The sequence below is a fragment of the Sabethes cyaneus genome, chromosome 3, assembly GCF_943734655.1.
Source record: "Sabethes cyaneus chromosome 3, idSabCyanKW18_F2, whole genome shotgun sequence".
NCBI lineage: Eukaryota > Metazoa > Arthropoda > Insecta > Diptera > Culicidae > Sabethes > Sabethes cyaneus.
The window spans coordinates 213822403-213843088 of NC_071355.1; the positions used below are offsets into that span (position 1 = coordinate 213822403).

Consider the following 20686-nt stretch of genomic DNA (forward strand, 5'->3'; position numbering starts at 1 on the left):
GAATTAAAATCGACAAACAAGAAACCAATATTTTAAAAAAATTCCATTTTATTGAGAACATACTTTTCCAATTTTTCTCAGATGGTTTCACCATCGTTTAAAATTTTATAAAAAGTTTTCTTGATGTTGCTAGATTGTTGATAAATTTCCTGAAATTTTCATCAAATCAATTTGTTTCACCAATGAATGTTTAAAATAAGCCAAGAAAAACGAAATATTTCATTAGAGATTTTCTTTAAAAAAAAAATATTATTTTTGTTCTTAATTATGCTATAGGGGAAGGGCAGTAAAGACGGACACTGCGGGAAAGACGGACACTTATCATATTTCATAAACAATAATTTTTTGAAGCAAACCAATGATGGGAAATGTTTCTGTCGACTGAATAAACACTTTTGAATTAAACTGCCGATTTCTAGCAGCGCAGCTGTCAAATTTATAAGCAAAACAAAGAAAAAATGCCTAAATACGCTAACCGATGTAATTTTGTGTGTGAAGAAAATAGCTGGTAAATCGTTAAAAAGCAATACTTTCGTGCTATATCGACGACATTACGTTAGAATGTCCATTGGAAATCTAGTGAATTTTTGAATATTCAGTAAAAAGTTATTAAAGTATGAAAAAATGGTATCCAAGTCGGGCAAGACGGACACCCAACGGTAGGGAAAGACGGACACAAAGATTCCGTATTCATTTTGCCTAACAACGATTTCAATTACAAATACTTGCATATTATACATGTAAAAGCATCCAGAAGTCATTTAACAGTTGGAATAGGCCAACTTTTAGAAACGATTAATTCATCACCAATTAAAATATTGAAGATTATAAAAGGGAACCATTTTATTTCCTGGCTCAAAGGGGGAATTGGGTAGGGGGTTTTCCCAAGCCAATTCTTTCCTAAATACATGATGAAATATGTTAATCTTTCTTAATACTGATAATTCGTCGGCGCGTGACACCTTTTCGCGAGTGTCCGTCTTTCCCATATCAAGTGTCCGTCTTTCCCGCCCATGCGCAGAAACTCTGATTTATACATAATGTTTATAATATTAAAAAAAGTATAAATTTTGGAAGAAATTTTCTAGTTCACGCTGTAACTTTATTAGACAGAGACTTAAAGTTTCAGTTTGTATGAAAATTGCAATCAATACAGTTATATTTGAGTAGATATTGACTCTTGACCTTAAGGTGTCCGTCTTTACCGCCCTTCCCCTACATGACAAAATTTCAAACAAACAAATTTGTGGAACCATTCGGCCTAAACTTGTATGATGATTTAAAAATTGTGCTTCAATTAGTCAATATAGACAAACGAAAGTATTAAAATTTTGCGGCAATTCATCTTTCGCATTACAAAAGAATATCTAGGACTAAGTGCATACAAGCAGTCAGCTTAAATATTATGCCAGCTTGAATTAATTAAAAAAAAACATTTGATAGGGGAAGGGCAGTAAAGACGGACACTGCGGGAAAGACGGACACTTATCATATTTCATAAACAATAATTTTTTGAAGCAAACCAATGATGGGAAATGTTTCTATAGACTGAATAAACACTTTTGAATTAAACTGCCGATTTCTAGCAGCGCAGCTGTCAAATTTTTAAGCAAAACAAAGAAAAAATGCCTAAATACGCTAACCGATGTAATTTTGTGTGTGAAGAAAATAGCTGGTAAATCGTTAAAAAGCAATACTTTCGTGCTATATCGACGACATTACATAAGTTTGACTCTTCACTGAATGTCCATTGGAAATCTAGTGAATTTTTGAATATTCAGTAAAAAGTTATTAAAGTTTGAAAAAATGGTATCCAAGTCGGGAAAGACGGACACCCGAAGGTAGGGAAAGACGGACACAAAGATTCCGTATTCATTTTGCCTAACAACGATTAAAATTGCAAATACTTGCATATTATACATGTAAAAGTATCCAGAAGTCATTTAACAGTTGGAATAGGCCAACTTTTAGAAACGATTAATTCATCACCAATTAAAATAATGAAGATTATAAAAGGGAACCATTTTATTTCCTCGCTCAAAGGGGGAATTGGGCAGGGGGTTTTCGCAAGCCAATTCTTTCCTAAATACATGATGAAATATGTTAATCTTTCTTAATACTGATAATTCGTCGGCGCGTGACACCTTTTCGCGAGTGTCCGTCTTTCCCATATCAAGTGTCCGTCTTTCCCGCCCATGCGCAGAAACTCTGATTTATACATAATGTTTATAATATTAAAAAAAGTATAAATTTTGGAAGAAATTTTCTAGTACACGCTGTAACTTTATTAGACAGAGACTTAAAGTTTCAGTTTGTATGAAAATTGCAATCAATACAGTTATATTTGAGTAGATATTGACTCTTGACCTTAAGGTGTCCGTCTTTACCGCCCTTCCCCTATGTATTATCAATTGATCATTTCTACGAGTGTGATACAAAAAGGATACTTTTTCTAAATTACGAAGTGAGAAAACAATAGTGTTTTTGCATTCTGTTTGCAAATACTAATTGATAAAAGTTGTACCTTTGAAATACAGAAGAAAAAATCACCTTAGGCGCGAGGGGCTTCAAACTCGAAAACGACAACCAAAACTTTTATTATAATTGCTCACTTATTATTGAACATGTTTAAATTATTTTTTTGTTTTGTTTTCAATAGCTGTGATTATTTATTATTAGTTAATTGTTATTCATTATTTTGTATTATTATTATGTATTATTATTTAAAAATTATTTTGTAAGTTTCTGTCACAACTCCTTTTCAGACATGAAACAAACTGTTATAGAAAATCAATTGTCTGAGAAATGCAAACTTATGAAATTCTTTCCCACAACCAGAAGGTCTCCACCTACTGATTAACCTTACTAAAACAGTAATATACAGTCAGATAGTTCTAAATAGCCATGATTCCAAGTTTTTTATTGATTGAAAAAAAAACAAAGAGAATTTTTTAAACGAGCACAAAAAATAAGGATTTTATTTTAGGCATTTTTACTTAAAGTTTAAACGTGAAAACCAAATCTATTCTTAATAAATACGTTGTTATTTTTCATGCAAAAATCTACGAACAAAAAGACAAAAACGAAAGAAATTTTTTTTCCGAGTTTCGGAAATTCCACTGTTTGAACTTCCATTTCTATTTCGTGCTAGAAGCGCTAACTCAACTCGTACACTCATTTTTCGAGTTTTTCAGTTTTTGTAGATCCCACAGATAATTGATTTTATAAAAAAAATTTAACTACATTTAACTACAAATTATTTCTTTGCCCCCCGATTTTTCAAGTCAATTTCCAAGGGGGGGGGGGGGGGTGACAAAAACTTTGAAAATGATTTGCAATTGCCTTATTTAAAAGAGTTCTGTGATTCATCATCTTGTTTTATAAATAAACTGGGCCTGACTGCTTGAAATGATCAATCGTATCATTTCGTAAAAGCTCACCCTCAATCTTCATTGATTCACCCCTGCTAGAAGACGAGTTGTCAGCATGCCATAACAACTAGCGCTAGGTAAAATAAAGTAAAATGTTTATTTAATATTTATGTTAAAACTGGTACAAGGAGCTAATGGATATTGTACCTTAAGCGAGGCACATATTACATTTAAATAGAAATATTAAAAAACATAATAATCAGCGGAATGTTTGTTATGCCTACCAATTTATCTATTTGATTACACATGCTCAAAGATAAAAATAAATAAATAATACAGTAATATCTCGATCTATTTTTATACGTTAAATCGAAGTTACGTTATATTGAAACAAACAAGAAATTTATTTGTATTCTCTTATCTTATCTTACACTAACGCAGCCAATACTTGAAAGCATCCTGGAAAATGACGATTGCTTGAATCGATCATTTTTCTTGTCAACGGCCAGGCCAACTGCGCAGCATGTACCGCAGAGAGAATTCCAAAGAATCAATTGGAATTAAAAATGATACTTAATTCCATTCAACTCATAACAAGAAATTTATTTATATTTGCACGAAATTGATTGCAAATGAAAGGAGGGCTTTTCAAAAAGATAACTTCCAAATTCAAGGATGATTGGACTTGTGTTGTAAAGAGTGTAAAGATTTGGTTAAGTTAAATTTTGAAATGGAAATAACTGAATTATACATATACATTATGTGTTAAACGATTTTAAAAATAGCAATGGTTTTTGCCCAATAGAAAGGCAAAGTCACACAAGGAGGATAAATTCAGATTTTTTAATAATTTGACTTTTTAAAAATTTACTTTTATAGTTATGTTATATCGAGTTACGTTATATCGAAATTGCTTTAAATTGAGGTGTTCTTATATCGAGGTATTATTGTAATTAGTAATTTATAATAAATAACAATAAAAAGCAATATTCATGAGTTTTCTAAAAAGAGATAATATGCTGTTGACTTATCTGTATTTCCGCATAATACGTCATGTATCCCATGGTTCAGCCACAAAAGACGATCATTAAGACTGTCGCAGTGGCCTTTTAACCCAATGCCCCTCTGGCATTCAAAAAAAATCCCATATGTGGTGTAATGAAAATTTCGTGGTCAATAATGCATCAATATTTCCTATAATCACTATTTAAAAAAAACCCACTAACACTGAGATTTCCTCCACTACACTTATTCACAAAACAACACTTGCCATCAGCAAGCAGATTTTTTTTTAACTCTGAGCCAGAACATTAGCATTTTTCAGGCTTTTCTTGTGCTGCGTCGCCTATTTATTAAAAAAAACACACACGCACAATTCTTTTTGACACTAGAATTTTTAAATTAAAAGCTTTGCCTTTTTGGCCACTCTTAAAGCCGCGACGAACAAACACTCCGACTAAACGCGAAAATATCCTGACAAACAACTCAATTTAGCCAAATTTCCGAACATGCCACCGGCCGCGTATAAAAACAGTCGTCGAGCTAGTTCATTTAACGTGTGTGCTGCTAGCTCTGATTTGCCGAATTTCATTTCTCTTTGCTTCGCACCGCGCACACACAGGATAGCTCGAGCGCGGTCATGTGTTAGTACGTGTAAACATTCGTTCGAGTTGCGTTTCGTGCTCAAACCAGATGAATCTTCAAGAATTCGAACACGACATAGAAAATATGAGAGAGAGTGTCGGACGATTTTCGGTCTGGGTATCCATAACCGAAAAATCTTACATTTTTTACCAATCGAAAAAAGAACGATAATCATCCAATGATCGCAATCCTTTCTCATCTGCGAAAATTATCGTCTGGCGATCCTTTTCCGTGATATTTACACACAGAGCGAATCACGAGAGAGTGAATCGCATTCCCCATGGCGCGTATACGTTCAGGATGCAATACAGAGAGAACTAACTCACAGGATTGCCGATTGTGCTCTCACACGGAGCAGCATCGTACGATGAATATAGCAATACACTGATAGACGATGTCGTTTCATATACCGAGAAAAAGTTGAATGCCACTCGCAGTTTTCTCGCGGATCACCAACCCTGGTCCCAGATTTATGCATGTAAAAAAATCTGTGACTCTGGCATCTATGGCGCGCAAACCGTATTTTCTAACTCAGCCAATCTTTTTCATTTCCGGGTATGTCCCGTGGAGGTGCTTTTTCTCAGTTGCCCTCCCCATTTCAAACCAAAGGGTTTTTTTAGTAACAGTTGCCAAAACTAACGACTAACAACACCAATCAATAAAAATCTGATTTCTTTCAACTGCCCCACCCAGGAACACGCGACTACTTGCACGTGGCATCGTTTACTCAACAAGCGATTATTGCATTGCAGGGCAGTGCAGAGTACAGCATACGCATGGGTGATATCGCAATAGGTCACAGTTGTGCCGCGATAAGTCCGCAAAAATAAATAAATTAACTTCGTAGGTATTGCATATTTGAGATCACATGTGTATCTTGTAACTGTGGCATCTCTAAAGCATAAGGAAAACTCAGATGCCGCTTTCTATTGTACCGTGCAAACTATTTGTTGATATACTAATCAAGAAATAATCTCAAAATTTTTAAGTATACTAACGGTAAAATAAAATATTGAAGACATTACGATTCAAATATTTACATTTGAGAGATTAGAATATATTTTCCGCTTATTTTGAATGCCTTAACATTAATTAACCTTAGCGATTAAATCGTGAATATTAGTAAAAAGCCAACTTCGTTCTCTGTACTTTCAGCTGAATAGAAATATTACATTTATTCAAAAAATCGCAAACTGCTTAGTTCCTAAACAATTTTTAGAATCTGAGGAAAAATATTTAATAGGAAGTAGAAGCAGTAAATTGTCGAGCAAATGCAAAGCCCTCTGACCCAGCTGAGAAACCGGAAACTGACGGTAACAGTGACCGTCAGGTCCAAACAATATCGGTTTAAGCTTCCACATCTGCTTGTATCTTGGCAAGGAAGTCGGCCTTGTGCTTGGCGATCTTTGCCTTGCGGGCTTCCAGCGTGAGTTTGGCCAGATTGTGACGTTTCTTGGTGACCTTCTTTTCCGGTTTCTTGGTGAAGGAAGGATCTTTGCGGATGCCAGCGTGAGCATTCTTGTAGATGTTTTCGATCTGCATAAAATAAAATAATGCCAGGTATTAGCTTTGAACAGTTAAACAGTAAATTGTGTACGACAAAAATTAGGAAGTTTTTTAGATGGACAACCAAAATACTCCGAACTAATTGTCAAAATTGCTGTGGTCCACTTTCGGAATCGGTTGCAACTTAATTTGTCGCAACAGAAATTTGGGAGTGGACGTATTGTTGTTTCATTTAACAGAAAATACTTACATCATCAGCCTTGATTCCAAGACCAATATATTTGCTGAACTGACGCTTGTAGGCATCTTCGTCTTCCTCTTCCAAGGTGCGCATGTAATCGGCAACATGTTGTCCAAAGATGTGGGCTCGGTGAACCTCAGCATTGAAACTTTTGTTTTCAGCACTGTAACCAGGGAAACGCTTGACCGAATGAGGAATATTCAGACCACCGTCGACGGCACCCTTCATGGCACCGAAAACACGAGCTCCGGTGGTGGTACGAGCCAGACCGACATCTAGGTAACAACGGAAGGCACCTGGTCCTTCATCGACTGACTCGACCTGGTACTCTTCGCCAGTAACATCTGTACAACCAGTGTACAATGTATCCAGACGAAGTTTCTGTAGAATACGACGGGCAGCCAGCAGTCCAGTGCAGTATGCAGCTGCGTAGTTGGTTAGACCAACCTGAAATTTAGAATCCGTTGTATATTTTTGTAAGGAAATTTAACCGTTGCTATACTCACTTTAACCCCATAGCGGGGAAGTTCGTGCGAGTAGGCAGCACAAACAATGCGATCTCCTTCAATGCGTGCGTAAGCAATCTGGCAAGTAATGTCGCGGTTGCTCAGACGAACAATCATTCGGTACTTCGGAGTATTGTATTTATTCTTATCCTGGAAGATAAGACGCTTACGGGCGTAGTAATCGGTTTTACCCTCGCGACGCCTGCGGAACCTGACCTGGTAACGCTTGAAGTACTGCTTATTCTTCACGACCTTTACGAAACCCTATTTAAAGAAAAAAATAACATTATAGTGACATTGTGAAAACATTTTAGGTTAGAATCTGTCCCACATGCAATGAAGCAATAAAATTTTTGGTGTTTGTAATCATATCTCTATTTTTAGTGAAACAATTGCAATTATAACCCTATTTTTCATAAATAATTTAATTTACGTTTTTCAATGGTCTTTTTGCTAAAAATAGCAAGCTGATATAAAATGGAGATGTGCAATAATTTACATGTTGTCAAGCACGAATTAACTATTTTTGTTGCTGCTAGAGAAAAATTAATATCCTGAACAGAATCCTTGTAACACGAACTTTAAATTACACAATTTAGAAACTGTTAATCTTACCATTTTACTGCAAATTTGCGAAAAATAGCACTAGCCTACACACAACACGTTTTCTACACGTCGGTGTCTACGAAAAAAAGAAAATTGAAAGATGGCGTGCCGACAAATGGCAGCAAGGGTCCAAAGAACATCAAACTTAGGTATCTTATTGCAGCATGTTGCCAAGGGGTTTCCAACAGCAATGATTACTACGCACGCTGTCAAATTTTGAGCCCACACGCTTACAAAATTTGACCCACTTTCACGAAAAGTGGAACAGCTCAAAACATGCGTATATTTTACACACTATTTTGAGTAACTCTTACTCCTTTTATGAGTTCCACCGTAGAAGCTCATTAATGAGCAATATTTACTCAAAACTGAGTGCCATTTCACCCAAAACTGAGTAGTACTTACACAAATTACGAGTAAATTTAACTCAGTTATGAGGTCGACCTAAACTACTCTGAATTTAGAAATTGCCATTACTCAAATTTTTGGGCTGTTCCACTTTTTGTCATAGTGAGTCGGTTTTTACTCATTTTTGAGTTGAAAGTCACTCATTTCTGAGTTAATCTTATTCATTCGCGGGTTAAATTTTTTAAGCGTGCAGGACATGCTGTCGCTGACGTTCGCTGCAGCTCGATATAGAGATGTCGATAGGGTGGAATCAGCTCAAGCACCCACACTAGCGAACACGAAATACGCATGTATATACATAATATTTGCCTCATTTTGGGGAAGAGCTGATGCCTATTTGCCTGTTTGCCCACATTAAGTTACCTTTGTTGCACATTCGTTGCCATGAATTGTCATGTCATGTTGACAGATGTTAACGAAAAACTAAATGACAGTACACTGAGAAAAAAACCATGGTAACACGAAACATGTATGCATGTTATGGGTGGGTTGATATTTTCCGATCTGCACCAGCTACACTCTCTTTTTTTCTGGTGTAGCTGGTGCAGAAAAAGTGTAGCAATGGTGTAGCACAAAAATCGAAAACGAACAGTTTTGACGCAAAAAGCTACACCGGTGTAGCCTCTGTTTAGCTACACCGCAAAAACGAAAACGACATAAATCGTGATGTTAGAGTGACTATCCAGCTTTTTACGCGCTATAATGGCGGACGCTATAAATTGTGTTCGTAATATTCGAACAATCTTTTTGACCACTCTGCATCCATCAAAACTGGGCACTCTTCTCCTGTACGGCAGTGTTGCTCTTTCTTTCGTTTACGCAAAAGAAGGAGAGCAATAATTTTGTTTACATTTCGCACATTTTTGCTCTCCTTCTTTGGCGTAAACGAAAGAAAGAGCACGGTAGTGTTGCAAGAGAAAAGTGCCAGATTTGATGTATGCAGAGTTGCAAAAAGATTGTTCGCATATTACGAAAACAATTTATAGCGGCCATCATTATAGCGCATAAAAAGCTGGATAGATAGACTATAGACTAATAGAGTGGCGACAATGTCAAAATTGGAATGACAATTATCTGTAGTGTCATTCCAATCGAGCAGACGACCTATCTCACGCGTATGCAGGAAAGAGAAAGAAAATTCGCACTGCATACATTTGGGATGACATGTCGCCACTCTGTATTGCGACACATTTGCCCCTATTTAGACTACCCCGATTTACACGATTATCACAGTCGAATCTCGCACACGATTTCGCTCAAAGAAAATGTAGTGAAAAAGAAGGGGAAGAAGGAAAAAGAAGTCAAACTCGTTAGTAGATCAAACTAAAAGCCACTCTAGTGTCAGATTAACATTGCAAAATGCGGTACATTGGATTAAATGATTATCACAGTAGTCTAAATAGTCATAAGAGGGGCAATATATAGTCACTCTAGGGTAACCAACCTATTTTGGACCCCATCAGCAGCTGTACATAATTTGGACACATCCATTTGATTTTGCTGTAAGTGTCCAAATTGTGTACAGCTGTTGAGGGGGTCCAAAATAGGTTGGTTACCCTACTTGATGTCGCTGCTATGTAACTCCAGCATAAAGAAATATTGATAAAGGTATTGCTCTTTGCATTGAAAGTTGGATTTTGAACACACTTGTCCAGTCACACATTTTGTAGGTGAGAAAAGTTGCCAAAATTTCGTGGGAAAAAACCATGAATCTTGGTGATTTCTATTTAAATTCTAATGCTTACGTAGAGTCGTTATCGACGCAAAGAATAATATAAAAATAGTTTCTAAATACATAATTCCACGCATAATTCATAACTTGAGTAAATATGCAGCATATATGAAATAAATGAAAAATTAAATACTATTTGCTTTCACTACAACTGGTACTGGCGCCACTGCTAAATCAAATGTCAGCTCAGATGGGAGAGTTATAATGATGGGAAATGTCGGTCAAAATCTATAACGATTATTGATAAAGTTTTGTTATCGTTAATAATTAATAACGATAATATGGCAATATAAGCAAAAATACGTAAGAAATAGAACAAAAATGTTAAAATAATAACAAATCAAGAAGAAGATTTCACTTTAAACCCTCAAATTTTCGATATTCTTCCATGACGATAAAGTTTGATGGTATTATCGATATAAGATTACTAGCGATATTATCAGTAGCACACTTTTCATCACAGTTTTGAAGGTTGCACTTAATAACTGTGCAGTCCAATTGAGTGTGAAGAGCGCAATACATGCATATTTTTTATGCGTTTGGCCAAGGGGTTTCCAACAGCAATGATTACTACGCACCTTCGAAAAAAGTTACTTTTAATTACTTTACTGATTACCTCTGATTACCAGTAATCAATCTCTTGTGATTACCTAAGACAGGACGTGCCAAGTGTCAACCGCGGCGTTGACCCAAAATTGACCCAGTTTCTGATTGGCTGAAAGCGACGAGCAACCGTTGACTGGAAAATGTAATGCGGTATCGCTTTCAGTGTTGCTGAAACTCATTAGTGGGAATACGACAATAAGTTATTATTTCTGAATTTCGATTTCTTTTGTATTCTGTAGTTCTATGCTTGGTTCACCATTAGTTTTGATTGTACACGAATTTTAATTTTTAAAATGAAATGTAAAACATGATTTTGGTCGCATAAACTGTGGCGTATTCGGGAGCTGTTGTTCGGCAAACGAAGTTATTCTTAAAATAATATGTGCAGGCAACAGTGGTGCAGAGTGTAACAAAGAATATTCAATCGGGATGGCGGTAATAATAAGAAGAAGAGTAAGAAGCCAGATGGCACGTCCTGTCCTAGGCTAGGACAGGACGTTCCAAGTGTCAACCGCGGCGTTGACCCAATTTCTGATTGGCTGAAAGCGACGAGCAACCGTTGACTGGCAAATATAACGCGGTATCGCTTTCAGTCTTGCTGAAATTCATTAGTGGGAATACGACAATAAGTTATTATTTTCGAATTTTGATTTCTTTTGTATTCTGTAATTCTATACTTGGTTCTACATTAGTTTTGTTTGCACACGAATTTTAATTTTTAAAATGAAATGCAAAACATGATTTTGGTCGCATAAGCTGTGGCGTATTCGGAAACTTCGGAAACAAAGTTATTGCATCTGGCAACAACTTTACGAGTCGTACGCAAATTCGTTTTTTAATAATAATTATCCTGTACTTATCAAATACATTGAAAATAAGCTTGTCAAGCAAGGAGTGATACAGTGGAAAGGCAATAATGAAAAACTGATGGTTCAAATTGCTAAATAGCAAACATGTGTGGTAAACGCAGAAAATAACCCCGCTAATAATTTTCGCGTGGGACTCTAAATTGGTGGAAACTCCGCAATATCCTTAAAATTATATGTGCAGGCAATAGTGGTGCAGAGTGTAACAAAGAATATTCAATCGGGATGGCGATAATAATAAGAAGAAGAGTAAGAAGTCAGTTGGCACGTCCTGTCCTAGGTAATCAGAGGTAATCAGTGAAGTAATCAAAAGTAACTTTTTCCGAAGTTGCGTAGTAATCATTGCTGTTGGAAGCCCCTTGCAGCGTACTCTTGCTTTTACCATTCCAATCACATCTCACTAAACCGTAGGGCATAAAATTATTCTCGCTTTCCCAGATTTTGACAGTTCTGCCCCGGCTCTGCCAGTTTAAAAACTTGTTTGTCATTTTTGCGAAAGAGTTTTGTTAATTTGTTAAAAAACTGTTTGTTTAACAGCCATCCACGAAAGGTAATCTGTTTCAGGGTTTTAGTGTTATGTTTTTGCTTTATTTCAAAAAATATAAAAACACAATTTAAGTTTTATGATGCTATGATTCGATACTATGCCAATAAGATTTTTGTTTCGAACTGCTTTGTCACTTGGAACATAACCTTTGAAATGTAACTAATATTGTAAATTTGTGTTTTTAGATGTTCCTGACTAGATCCGAATATGACCGTGGTGTCAACACATTCTCTCCGGAAGGGCGGCTCTTTCAAGTTGAATACGCAATCGAAGCCATCAAGCTTGGCTCTACGGCTATTGGCATCTGTACGCAAGAAGGTAATGATTCTAACTTATTTTGCAAGAAAACTTAGAAATAAAATTTGGACACTTGCAGGCGTCGTGATGGCGGTGGAGAAACGTATTACTTCTCCTTTGATGGAGCCAACAAAAGTGGAGAAGATTGTCGAAGTTGATCGGCATATCGGTTGTGCAACGTCTGGCTTGATGGCTGATTCCAGAACACTGCTGGACCGAGCCCGTGTTGAGTGTCAGAACCATTGGTTCGTTTACAATGAGCGAATGTCGGTCGAGTCCTGTGCCCAGGCAGTGTCTAGTTTAGCAATTCAATTTGGAGATAGTGATGATACGGGATCAGCCATGAGCCGTCCGTTTGGCGTGGCGATTCTGTTTGCTGGCATTGAAACCGGCGAACCTCAGCTGTGGCACATGGATCCGTCCGGCACTTACATCCGGTATGATGCTAAAGCTATTGGATCCGGAAGTGAAGGAGCCCAACAAAATCTACAGGTACTAAATGTCGACAATGTGTTGGATTTGAACAGTAATATTGTACAAGATTCATTCTAGGAATACTACCTCCCGACGATGACGATTAAAGAGGCAATCAATTTAGCTCTCAGCACTTTGAAGCAAGTCATGGAGGAGAAGCTGAATTCCACCAACGTAGAGGTAATGACGATGACTGCCGGAGAGTTATTCCGAATGTTCACGAAAGAGGAAGTCGAAGAATACATCAACAATATGAGTTAAGCTTATTCTACTCAGCTACATGATAACTGATCGTTTTGAAAAATGTTAACATAAGGGATGGCAAAATATTAAAATGTGCTTTTCATTCTACCGATTTTAATTTTTTGACGGAGAGAACACGAAACAGTGTGAGCTCGTTTGGTTCGGAAAAGACGAGAAAGCCAGTTCCTCAAAAGAGACAAAGTTTTGGTGAAATATTCCGTTAGAGCCTTTATTTTTCATTACCGGCGTCCGGATTTCGCAGCGTAGCGTACAGAGCAATCGCGTATAAACAGGATCGAAAATATTTTAACTGGCCTGTAATGATATTGGGTTGTTCTTCTTGGAATAATAATCGAAATCCATTAAAATTATAACTCTTTCTTGCCTGTAAAGCATCAATGAAATGTCATATTTCGGCTCAGTACTTGTAGTTCTACCTAGTTTATGAATATTCTGAAAATATTGTTCAATTTAAATTCAAATTGGGCTTTTAACATTTTTACGATGATTAAATGACATAGTAACATAGGAGAAATTAAAGTTATTCCAATTTAGTAGTCTAATAATCACATCCACTCTTGTATATCAAAGCTAATAAATTTCATGAATGGAATGGAACAAGCGGAATGATATAAAATTAGCATATCTAATTGCTGAGCACTTAATTCCTTTCCTAAATCAAGTCTTACGATCGGAAGCTCGCTGGTTACGATAATGCTACAGCACCAATAAAGCGCAAGAAAGCGTTTCAAGGGTTTCGAAAATCCTTGATTCATTGCTGTCTTAAAACTGTCGAAATAATTTGCGTTGCGAGAACGGTAAGCACTGGACACACAGGGCTTCTAAACTCATCGTTACGCTGCCGTGCCCCATGACTATAATTGCGGTGGTACGCGGTAAGGCAATTTATTCGATAAAAGGGCGAATGCGTACCTATAGTGATAGAAAATACAAATTATGCGCAAAATGTGTATGTACAGTGGTCGGTAGCATTAGACCATGTTTCCAAGCAATTACAATCTACTTAAACACACATATTTAGTGCGTTAATCGCATATACATACTCGGAACAATCATCATTGTCGTATTGACGATCACACTACTGTGGATAGTTAACGTGGGCTCTGTTCAACAATACTTTTATTTAAATATATACAAAAGTATCCAGAACATCAAAATTTATTATGTTGATTTTATGTTGAAAATACATCTTCTTTACTAAAATACATTACTTAGTCATGAAAATGTCCGGAAGCTTTGAGATATTCGCATTTATCGTTTTAATTTGCAAAAAATGTATGATGTTGGCAAATTAGTTAAAAGCTGATATTGATATTTTTTGAAACAATGGTTCTACAATTGATGAAGGGACGGTAGGGGAAAGAAATGTGAAGGAGGGGGAAGAGCGAAAAGGTGAGGAGGGGGGGGGGGATATTAGTAGCTACGCTTAACAAGTAGTCGTTTTGACTCCTACCTTTTGTCCAATGCTGGAAGCTGCATGAGTCGAACCAAGCTATAATCTGAGATTCTAACCGAATTCGAACCCACAACACCCGCCAGGGCATGTGGTTCGCTGGTATTTGTACCTTTGAACTATAGAGGCGCTGGACCGGCGATGTTTAATAAGCTATTATACAATTAAAATGTTACTTAAGATTAGCTTTGCGCGTTCAATTTTATCGTATGCTGCCCTAAAATCCACGAAAATATGATGCTTGGCCAGTTTGTACTCCCGACATTTTTAGACGAATTGTTCCAGTGTGAAAATTTAATTCGTAGTAGCATGGCCCTATAAAGCCGACGATAGACGACGTAACAGAAGAGCTAGAGGAAGGGCACATTGTAGGCTGCGTTGGTTAGAGCGTAATGCCACGATAATTACAACAATCCTACCGATAGCTTTTTTTGTAGATGGGACAAACCACAGCCACCATCCAATCCTTCAGTAGTTTCTCCTTTTCCCAAATCCTTCAAATCAATCAATGAAGTGCCGTTGCTTGAACATGATACACCTTCAATAACGATGTTGAATAACACACAGGTTCGTACATCCCCTTGTCACAACCCTCTACGCGATTCGAAGGATCTCAAGAGTGCCTCCGAAACACGCACGTAGCACATCACTCTTCTCAGGGTAGCATTGATCAGCCGCGGCAGTTTGTCCGGAAACCCATCCCTGTGCATTACCTACCATACTCAAGTAACATTTTTGTTGTATAATATAGCTTATCAAGCACTTGTTCCACTGGCATTAGCTGTACAATAGTTTAAATAAGTTATTATACAACAAAAATGTTACTTGGGTAGTCTTTCGCGTCCAACTTTATCGTGTGCTGCCCTAAAATCCACAAAAATATGATGCTTGGCCACTTTGTACTCCCGACAGAAAAGCAAGAGGAAGAGCACATTGTAGGTAGCGTTGGTTAGCGTAATGCCACGATAATTACAACAATCCTTCCGATAGCTTTTTTTTTGTAGATGGAACAAACCACAGCCACCATCCAATCTTTCGGTAGTTTCTCCTTTTCCCAAATCCTTTAAATCAACCAATGAAGTCCCGTTGTTAGTGATTCCTGTAGTATATCAAACGAACTTGATCACATTTTAATTGAAATTATTTTTTCTAAAAGTTCGCAATTCAAATCGATTTGTTAAAGTTATTCACGTTATTAAATTAAAATGATATAGGGTATGTTGCTGTTTCGTCGTAATTGCCTATTTCCGTCCTATCCAACACAAATTATTAAAAATATCAGCGATTTTTATGACACACAATGTAAAAATAATTATTTCCAAATATTTTAGTTTGTTGACTACCATATGCGATCAATCAAAATGAGCTGAGATTTATTTAAATGTCATTTTTCATTAAAGAATTCCTAGCAGCCAAATTTCCTACGTTTTTTCGTGCGACGAAGATGAAAATGTCGACTAATCGTTTTAATTTCAGTCATTCATAAAATGAAAATAACCCACGCAACGCATTGTCGTTATTCTGTAGCCGGGAAAACTTGCATGACCTGCAGAAATTTTGCAGAATAACATTTGTCATACCGTCCTACACAAATACATGCGAGCGCGCTAGTTTCGTAAACATCATTGTGATTTTTAGTTCGGACGATGAAAAATTTTGATGGACGGATTTTAAAACGGCATGACGAATTTAAGATATGAAGTCAGTTGAGTAATTTGAATAAAATGCTTTAATAATCGCTTTTTAGTGAATTCAAAGGGCACGGATCGGAAGGTAAGTGTGTTTGAGTCAAATCAACAGCAAAACTTTTGGAATATTCATTAAATCCACCTAAGAAATGATGAAAATTAGAGTGGCTTTTCATACTACGACGCGAATTAGAAATAAACCCTATACAATATACTCCTACGCACTCCATGGTTTCGAAGAATATTCTTTTTACACCGTAAGTAAGAAGAACAGACACAGCCTAATCCGCCTCTAGTGGCAATTCAGAGCCGTAGCGTGACAATGTGGCGTCCTTGGCGGAAACCCAATTTGGCGTCCCCTTATTTCTTAAATCAGTGCTCGTTCCAAGTTTATCACTTTTTCGTATTCGCCCCTTATCCAATACTTAGATGCACTTAACGTATGTATTGAAAAAATGAACTGATTTGGAATGCCGATGAAAAAAAAAATACAAAAGATAATCCAATGGAACAAATTTGTTTTAAATCCTATGTTTATTAAGCCTTCAACAAAAATGCTTCAACGCCCTGCCAGCTGGCTTTACAGCTGTTCACCGGAATCTTTGCTATGGTCGATCAAAAGATAGTGGCCTTACTATTGATCGCAGTTGGGGAACCTTTGCGAGAGTTGGTGATCGTCGGTACAACCTTTATCTTCTAGTGATCGCTTGGCTTGATGGGCCAAGGCTACGTCCGGCCAAAAAACCACATTCTTTGCGCGATACTTTTTTTTAAGGCGGCAATTTCCGGTAGGTACTTCATACTGTATCTTCGTATCTCCTCGTTCACCGTAAGCCCTGAACGAAACAACAGCGACTTGAACATTCTCTTCTCTCTGATCGTCAGCCACAGAAGGATCTCCTTCGGGAACTTGGGCGGAAGATATACTTGACGTCATCACTTACCTTTTTGGTGGGGGACGTAAAGTACTCGGTCCTTTGCCAGTCTTTGCGTCCAGCGTCAAATAGTTTTCGTCGCCTATTCTGACCACGTCATTGTGCTTCGCTGAAAAGATGTTTTTCACCAGCACCTTCAGTAGTTCTCTTGGCGATTGCCTGCTACTCAGACACGGTCAGCCTCGACTGACGCTTTCGCATAAAAATGTCCATTTTGGCTAAGTAGTTCTTCATCGTTTAGTCGGTTTCTGTGACCTCTCGGTCCAAGGCGCGGAACGTTGAGGCCACCTTACTTTCGGTCTTAATTTTTAGCTTCCGCACAGCACTGTCGGGCGCTCGGAATCAGGCTTCCGTACAGCACTTTCGCCTTTCTCGCGGGAGAAGGTGTTGCGAATGTTAGATTTCTCTATTCGGCGGATACGAAGCATCAGCTACGGCGCTGAGTGGCATCACCGCTTGGAGCGCTAAGAAGATAATTTGAAACCGGGAGACAGTAAGAAATAGGTAGTAGAATGAGACAAAGTGGTGGAAGCTGTTGACAAGTAGAGATGGTCTTTCTATAGATTTACGGATTGTTCTAGCTCTTCAAGATCTCTGCCCTCTTTCTGACCCTTCTTCATCCTCATGTTTGTGATCAACTCATTCCGCGTCAGTGGATCCTTTTGTTTTTGTAGGAGCCTTGAAACACTACGACCATCACTTAGGTCTATTGTGGTATATTTCGGTTTATTATTTATGCATAATCAGTTCGTTTGATCACTAGGAGCATGAGTCCTGGTCGCCCTATAATTTTGCATTTCCCCTTAAGAAGGTATCTTCCTTAATGAACTTCATTACCTTTTTTCCGGTTCAGCAGAGTTTATCTCGTTAGGCGTAAGGACGCCCTTTCCGGGAAACCGCAGTCTCCGCAGTTATCGCGCTGCGCTGCAAAATATATGTATTCCGAGGTATCGACCAAAAAATTACAGAAGCGACATGTATCGTCCGTCAGCTTTCCTAAAGCATATTGGCATGTATGTATTTCCGAGTTAAACAAATATTTGTATAAGCTTGGAAGACTGTGGGCCACTGTCCCATTGGAATTGATATGTCGATTCACGGTCCAGTAACTACAGCTCCTGTAGATTTACCAAATTTAGAACCATCGGTGCAAAACAAGAGTGATCCTGGACGAGTTTTAGAACCACCTTCTTCCCATGTGCTACGATCGGTTTAGATTACTTTGAAAGTTATATCGAAGTTTGTCCTAGCTTCCATCCAGTCTTCGTTCATGATTACCAGAGTGTTCAGTTGAAAATCTCGGAGGAATCTCGAAGCCCAAGAGCACCTTTACTTACTTTACGTTTTCGGCGGCAATCCGCTTATCGAATCTGGGCCGAATTTAGTAGTCATCTCCACGCTTCTCGATCTTGGACTGCCACTATCCAGTCGCCCCTAACACCCGATGCTCTAGCGTTCACGTCAACAGCGCTCATCCAACGGGTACGGAGTCTGCCTCGAAGTCGACGGCCTCCAGTCCAGTCGATGGGTAGTTCCTTCTCAGTTTTGAGCGCACGTGTATTGTTAATGACTCGAGTCGATATCCGCACATCGCGGGGAGCGTATGTTGCTGGTGTTAAAGAAAACCCGCCCTCGATGAGAATATCCTCAAGTTGATTCCATGTTCGTTGGTCAGGTAATGTTCTGGTGACCTTGTGGATATCTTTGTGTGAAAAGAAAGTGCTTCTGATCACGACCTACCAGCAAAATATTATACAACAAAAATGTTACCTGGGGAGGCCTTAGAAATGAAATACCTGGTAAATGGCTGGATAATGCGGAATTTAGACCCCATAGTGGTCGTTAGCCTTTTATCCAGCAACTCCGATTCCAATCTCCTCATGGTATCAGGCGGAATACGCCCCACTGGAACTGCACCCACTGAAATTGCAGATCGCTAAATTTCCCAGGTTGCGAGCGGGTGCTGATTGAACAGATTGAACCCCGCATCTCGGCATCGTAGCTCTGCAGGAAATCTGTCGCAAAGGAGAGAAGGTATGGAAGATCCGTGGCGGAAAGGCCCAGTGTTACCAGAGCGGTGGTGCTACCAACGAACTGGGAACGGGCTTTGTAGTGTTGGGCGGAATGCAGGATCGCGTGATAGATTGGAAGGCGATCAACGAGAGAATGTGTGTTTTAAGGATAAAGGGCCGTTTCTTCCATTATAGCATCATTAACGTGTACTGCCCGCACGAAGGTAGACCCGGCGATGAGAAAGAAGCGTTCTACGCGAGGCTGGAGGCAACGTACGACAGCTGCTTGTCACGGGACATCAAGATCGTCATCAGGGATATGAACGCTCAGGCCGGTAGGGAAGAAATGTATAGACCGGTGGTAGGACTCCATAGCCTGCACACCGACACGAACGATAACAGCCAACGATGTATAAATTTCGCAGCTTCCCGAGGCCTGGTGATCCGAAGCACCTTTAACCCGCGCAAGGATATCCACAAAGCCACCTGGAGATCGCCTGACCAACGTACAATGAACCAAATTGACCACGTTCTCATAGAGGGCCGGTTTTTCTCTAACATCACGAACGTACGCTCCCGACGGGTGCGGATATTGATTCTGATCATTACCTAGTAGCAGTACATGCGCGCTCAAAGCTGTCCATCGTATACCGGACACGTCAAAGCCGCCCTCTTCGATTTAACATCAGGTAGCTAGATAACCCGCAAGCTGCCGAGAACTACGCGCGAGTACTGAATGAAGCACTGCGTTCTTCTGAGGAGTTAGGTGCTTCAAACCTCGATGACGGTTGGGGCACAATACGTTCGGCCATCGGAGAGGCCGCTACCGTGGCACTAGGTATTGAGCCTCAAAGTACACAAAATGATTGGTTTGATAGGGAATGCCAACAAGCGGTGGAGAGAAAAAAACTGCTTGGAAAAATTGTCTAAGTATTGCCACTAGGGAGAACTTGGCCAAATACTGACGAGCTAGGAACCAGTTGACCATGATCCTGAGGAGAAAAAAGCGCCAAAAGGAGGACAGAGATCGTGAAGAATTAGAGCAACTATTCCGAGCTAATGACACGCGCAAGTTTTATGAGAAGGTGAACCCAACTCGGAAGGGCTACACTCCAAAACCTGACATGTGTAGGGACGAGGGAGGGAATCTAATCACAAACGAGCGCGAGGTGGTCGACAGATGGAAGCAGTTCTTCGATGAAAACCTCAATGGCGAAGTCGCAAAAGGAGGCGGAACGGAAATTAACCTAGGAGCGCCCATGGGAGATAGTAATGTGCTAGCACCGGATCTCCAAGAAGTCAAACGAGAAATCGGGCTGCTGAAGACCTATAAAGCCGCTGAGAAGGACCGACTACCGTCAGAGCTTTATAAACAAGGAGGAGAATCGCTAGCAAAGGTTCTACACTGGGTTATTTCCAGGATTTGGGAGGAGGAAAAACTACCGGAGAAATGGATGTAAGGAGTGGTTTGTCCCATCTACAAAAAGGGTGTCGGATAGACTGCTGCAACTATCGCGGTATTACGCTGGT

General features: G+C 38.8%; 2 protein-coding genes across 2 annotated transcripts; one reads left to right on the forward strand and one right to left on the reverse strand.

The window, feature by feature from the left end:
• Window positions 1-6241: 6241 nt before the first annotated feature.
• LOC128740869 (60S ribosomal protein L5) lies at window positions 6242-7990 on the reverse strand. Its single transcript, XM_053836441.1, has 4 exons — window positions 7884-7990; window positions 7269-7532; window positions 6772-7209; window positions 6242-6551 (listed from the first exon to the last, which is right to left on the reverse strand). The coding sequence occupies exons 1-4, from the start codon at window positions 7884-7886 to the stop codon at window positions 6363-6365; spliced, it is 894 nt and encodes a 297-aa protein (XP_053692416.1). The 5' UTR covers window positions 7887-7990; the 3' UTR covers window positions 6242-6362.
• A 3933-nt stretch (window positions 7991-11923) lies between these two features.
• LOC128742464 (proteasome subunit alpha type-5) lies at window positions 11924-13515 on the forward strand. The gene is made up of 4 exons (XM_053838835.1): window positions 11924-12036; window positions 12219-12351; window positions 12410-12822; window positions 12883-13515. Exons 2-4 carry the CDS (start codon window positions 12219-12221, stop codon window positions 13063-13065), a joined length of 729 nt encoding a protein of 242 aa, XP_053694810.1. The 5' UTR covers window positions 11924-12036; the 3' UTR covers window positions 13066-13515.
• The last annotated feature ends 7171 nt before the right edge of the window (window positions 13516-20686 follow it).

What these genes read in the sequence shown, in the direction of transcription:
- LOC128740869 (XM_053836441.1), bottom strand. An exon ending in TTCCCCGCTATGGGGTTAAA is followed by an intron (nt 7,210 to 7,268) that starts GTGAGTATAGCA and finishes TCTAAATTTCAG; the next exon opens with GTTGGTCTAACCAACTACGC. An exon ending in TTGGAATCAAGGCTGATGAT is followed by an intron (nt 6,552 to 6,771) that starts GTAAGTATTTTC and finishes TATTTTATGCAG; the next exon opens with ATCGAAAACATCTACAAGAA.
- LOC128742464 (XM_053838835.1), top strand. Translation starts at nt 12,219, where the DNA reads ATGTTCCTGACTAGATCCGAATATGACCGTGGTGTCAACACATTCTCT. An exon ending in TGGCATCTGTACGCAAGAAG is followed by an intron (nt 12,352 to 12,409) that starts GTAATGATTCTA and finishes GGACACTTGCAG; the next exon opens with GCGTCGTGATGGCGGTGGAG. An exon ending in GAGCCCAACAAAATCTACAG is followed by an intron (nt 12,823 to 12,882) that starts GTACTAAATGTC and finishes GATTCATTCTAG; the next exon opens with GAATACTACCTCCCGACGAT.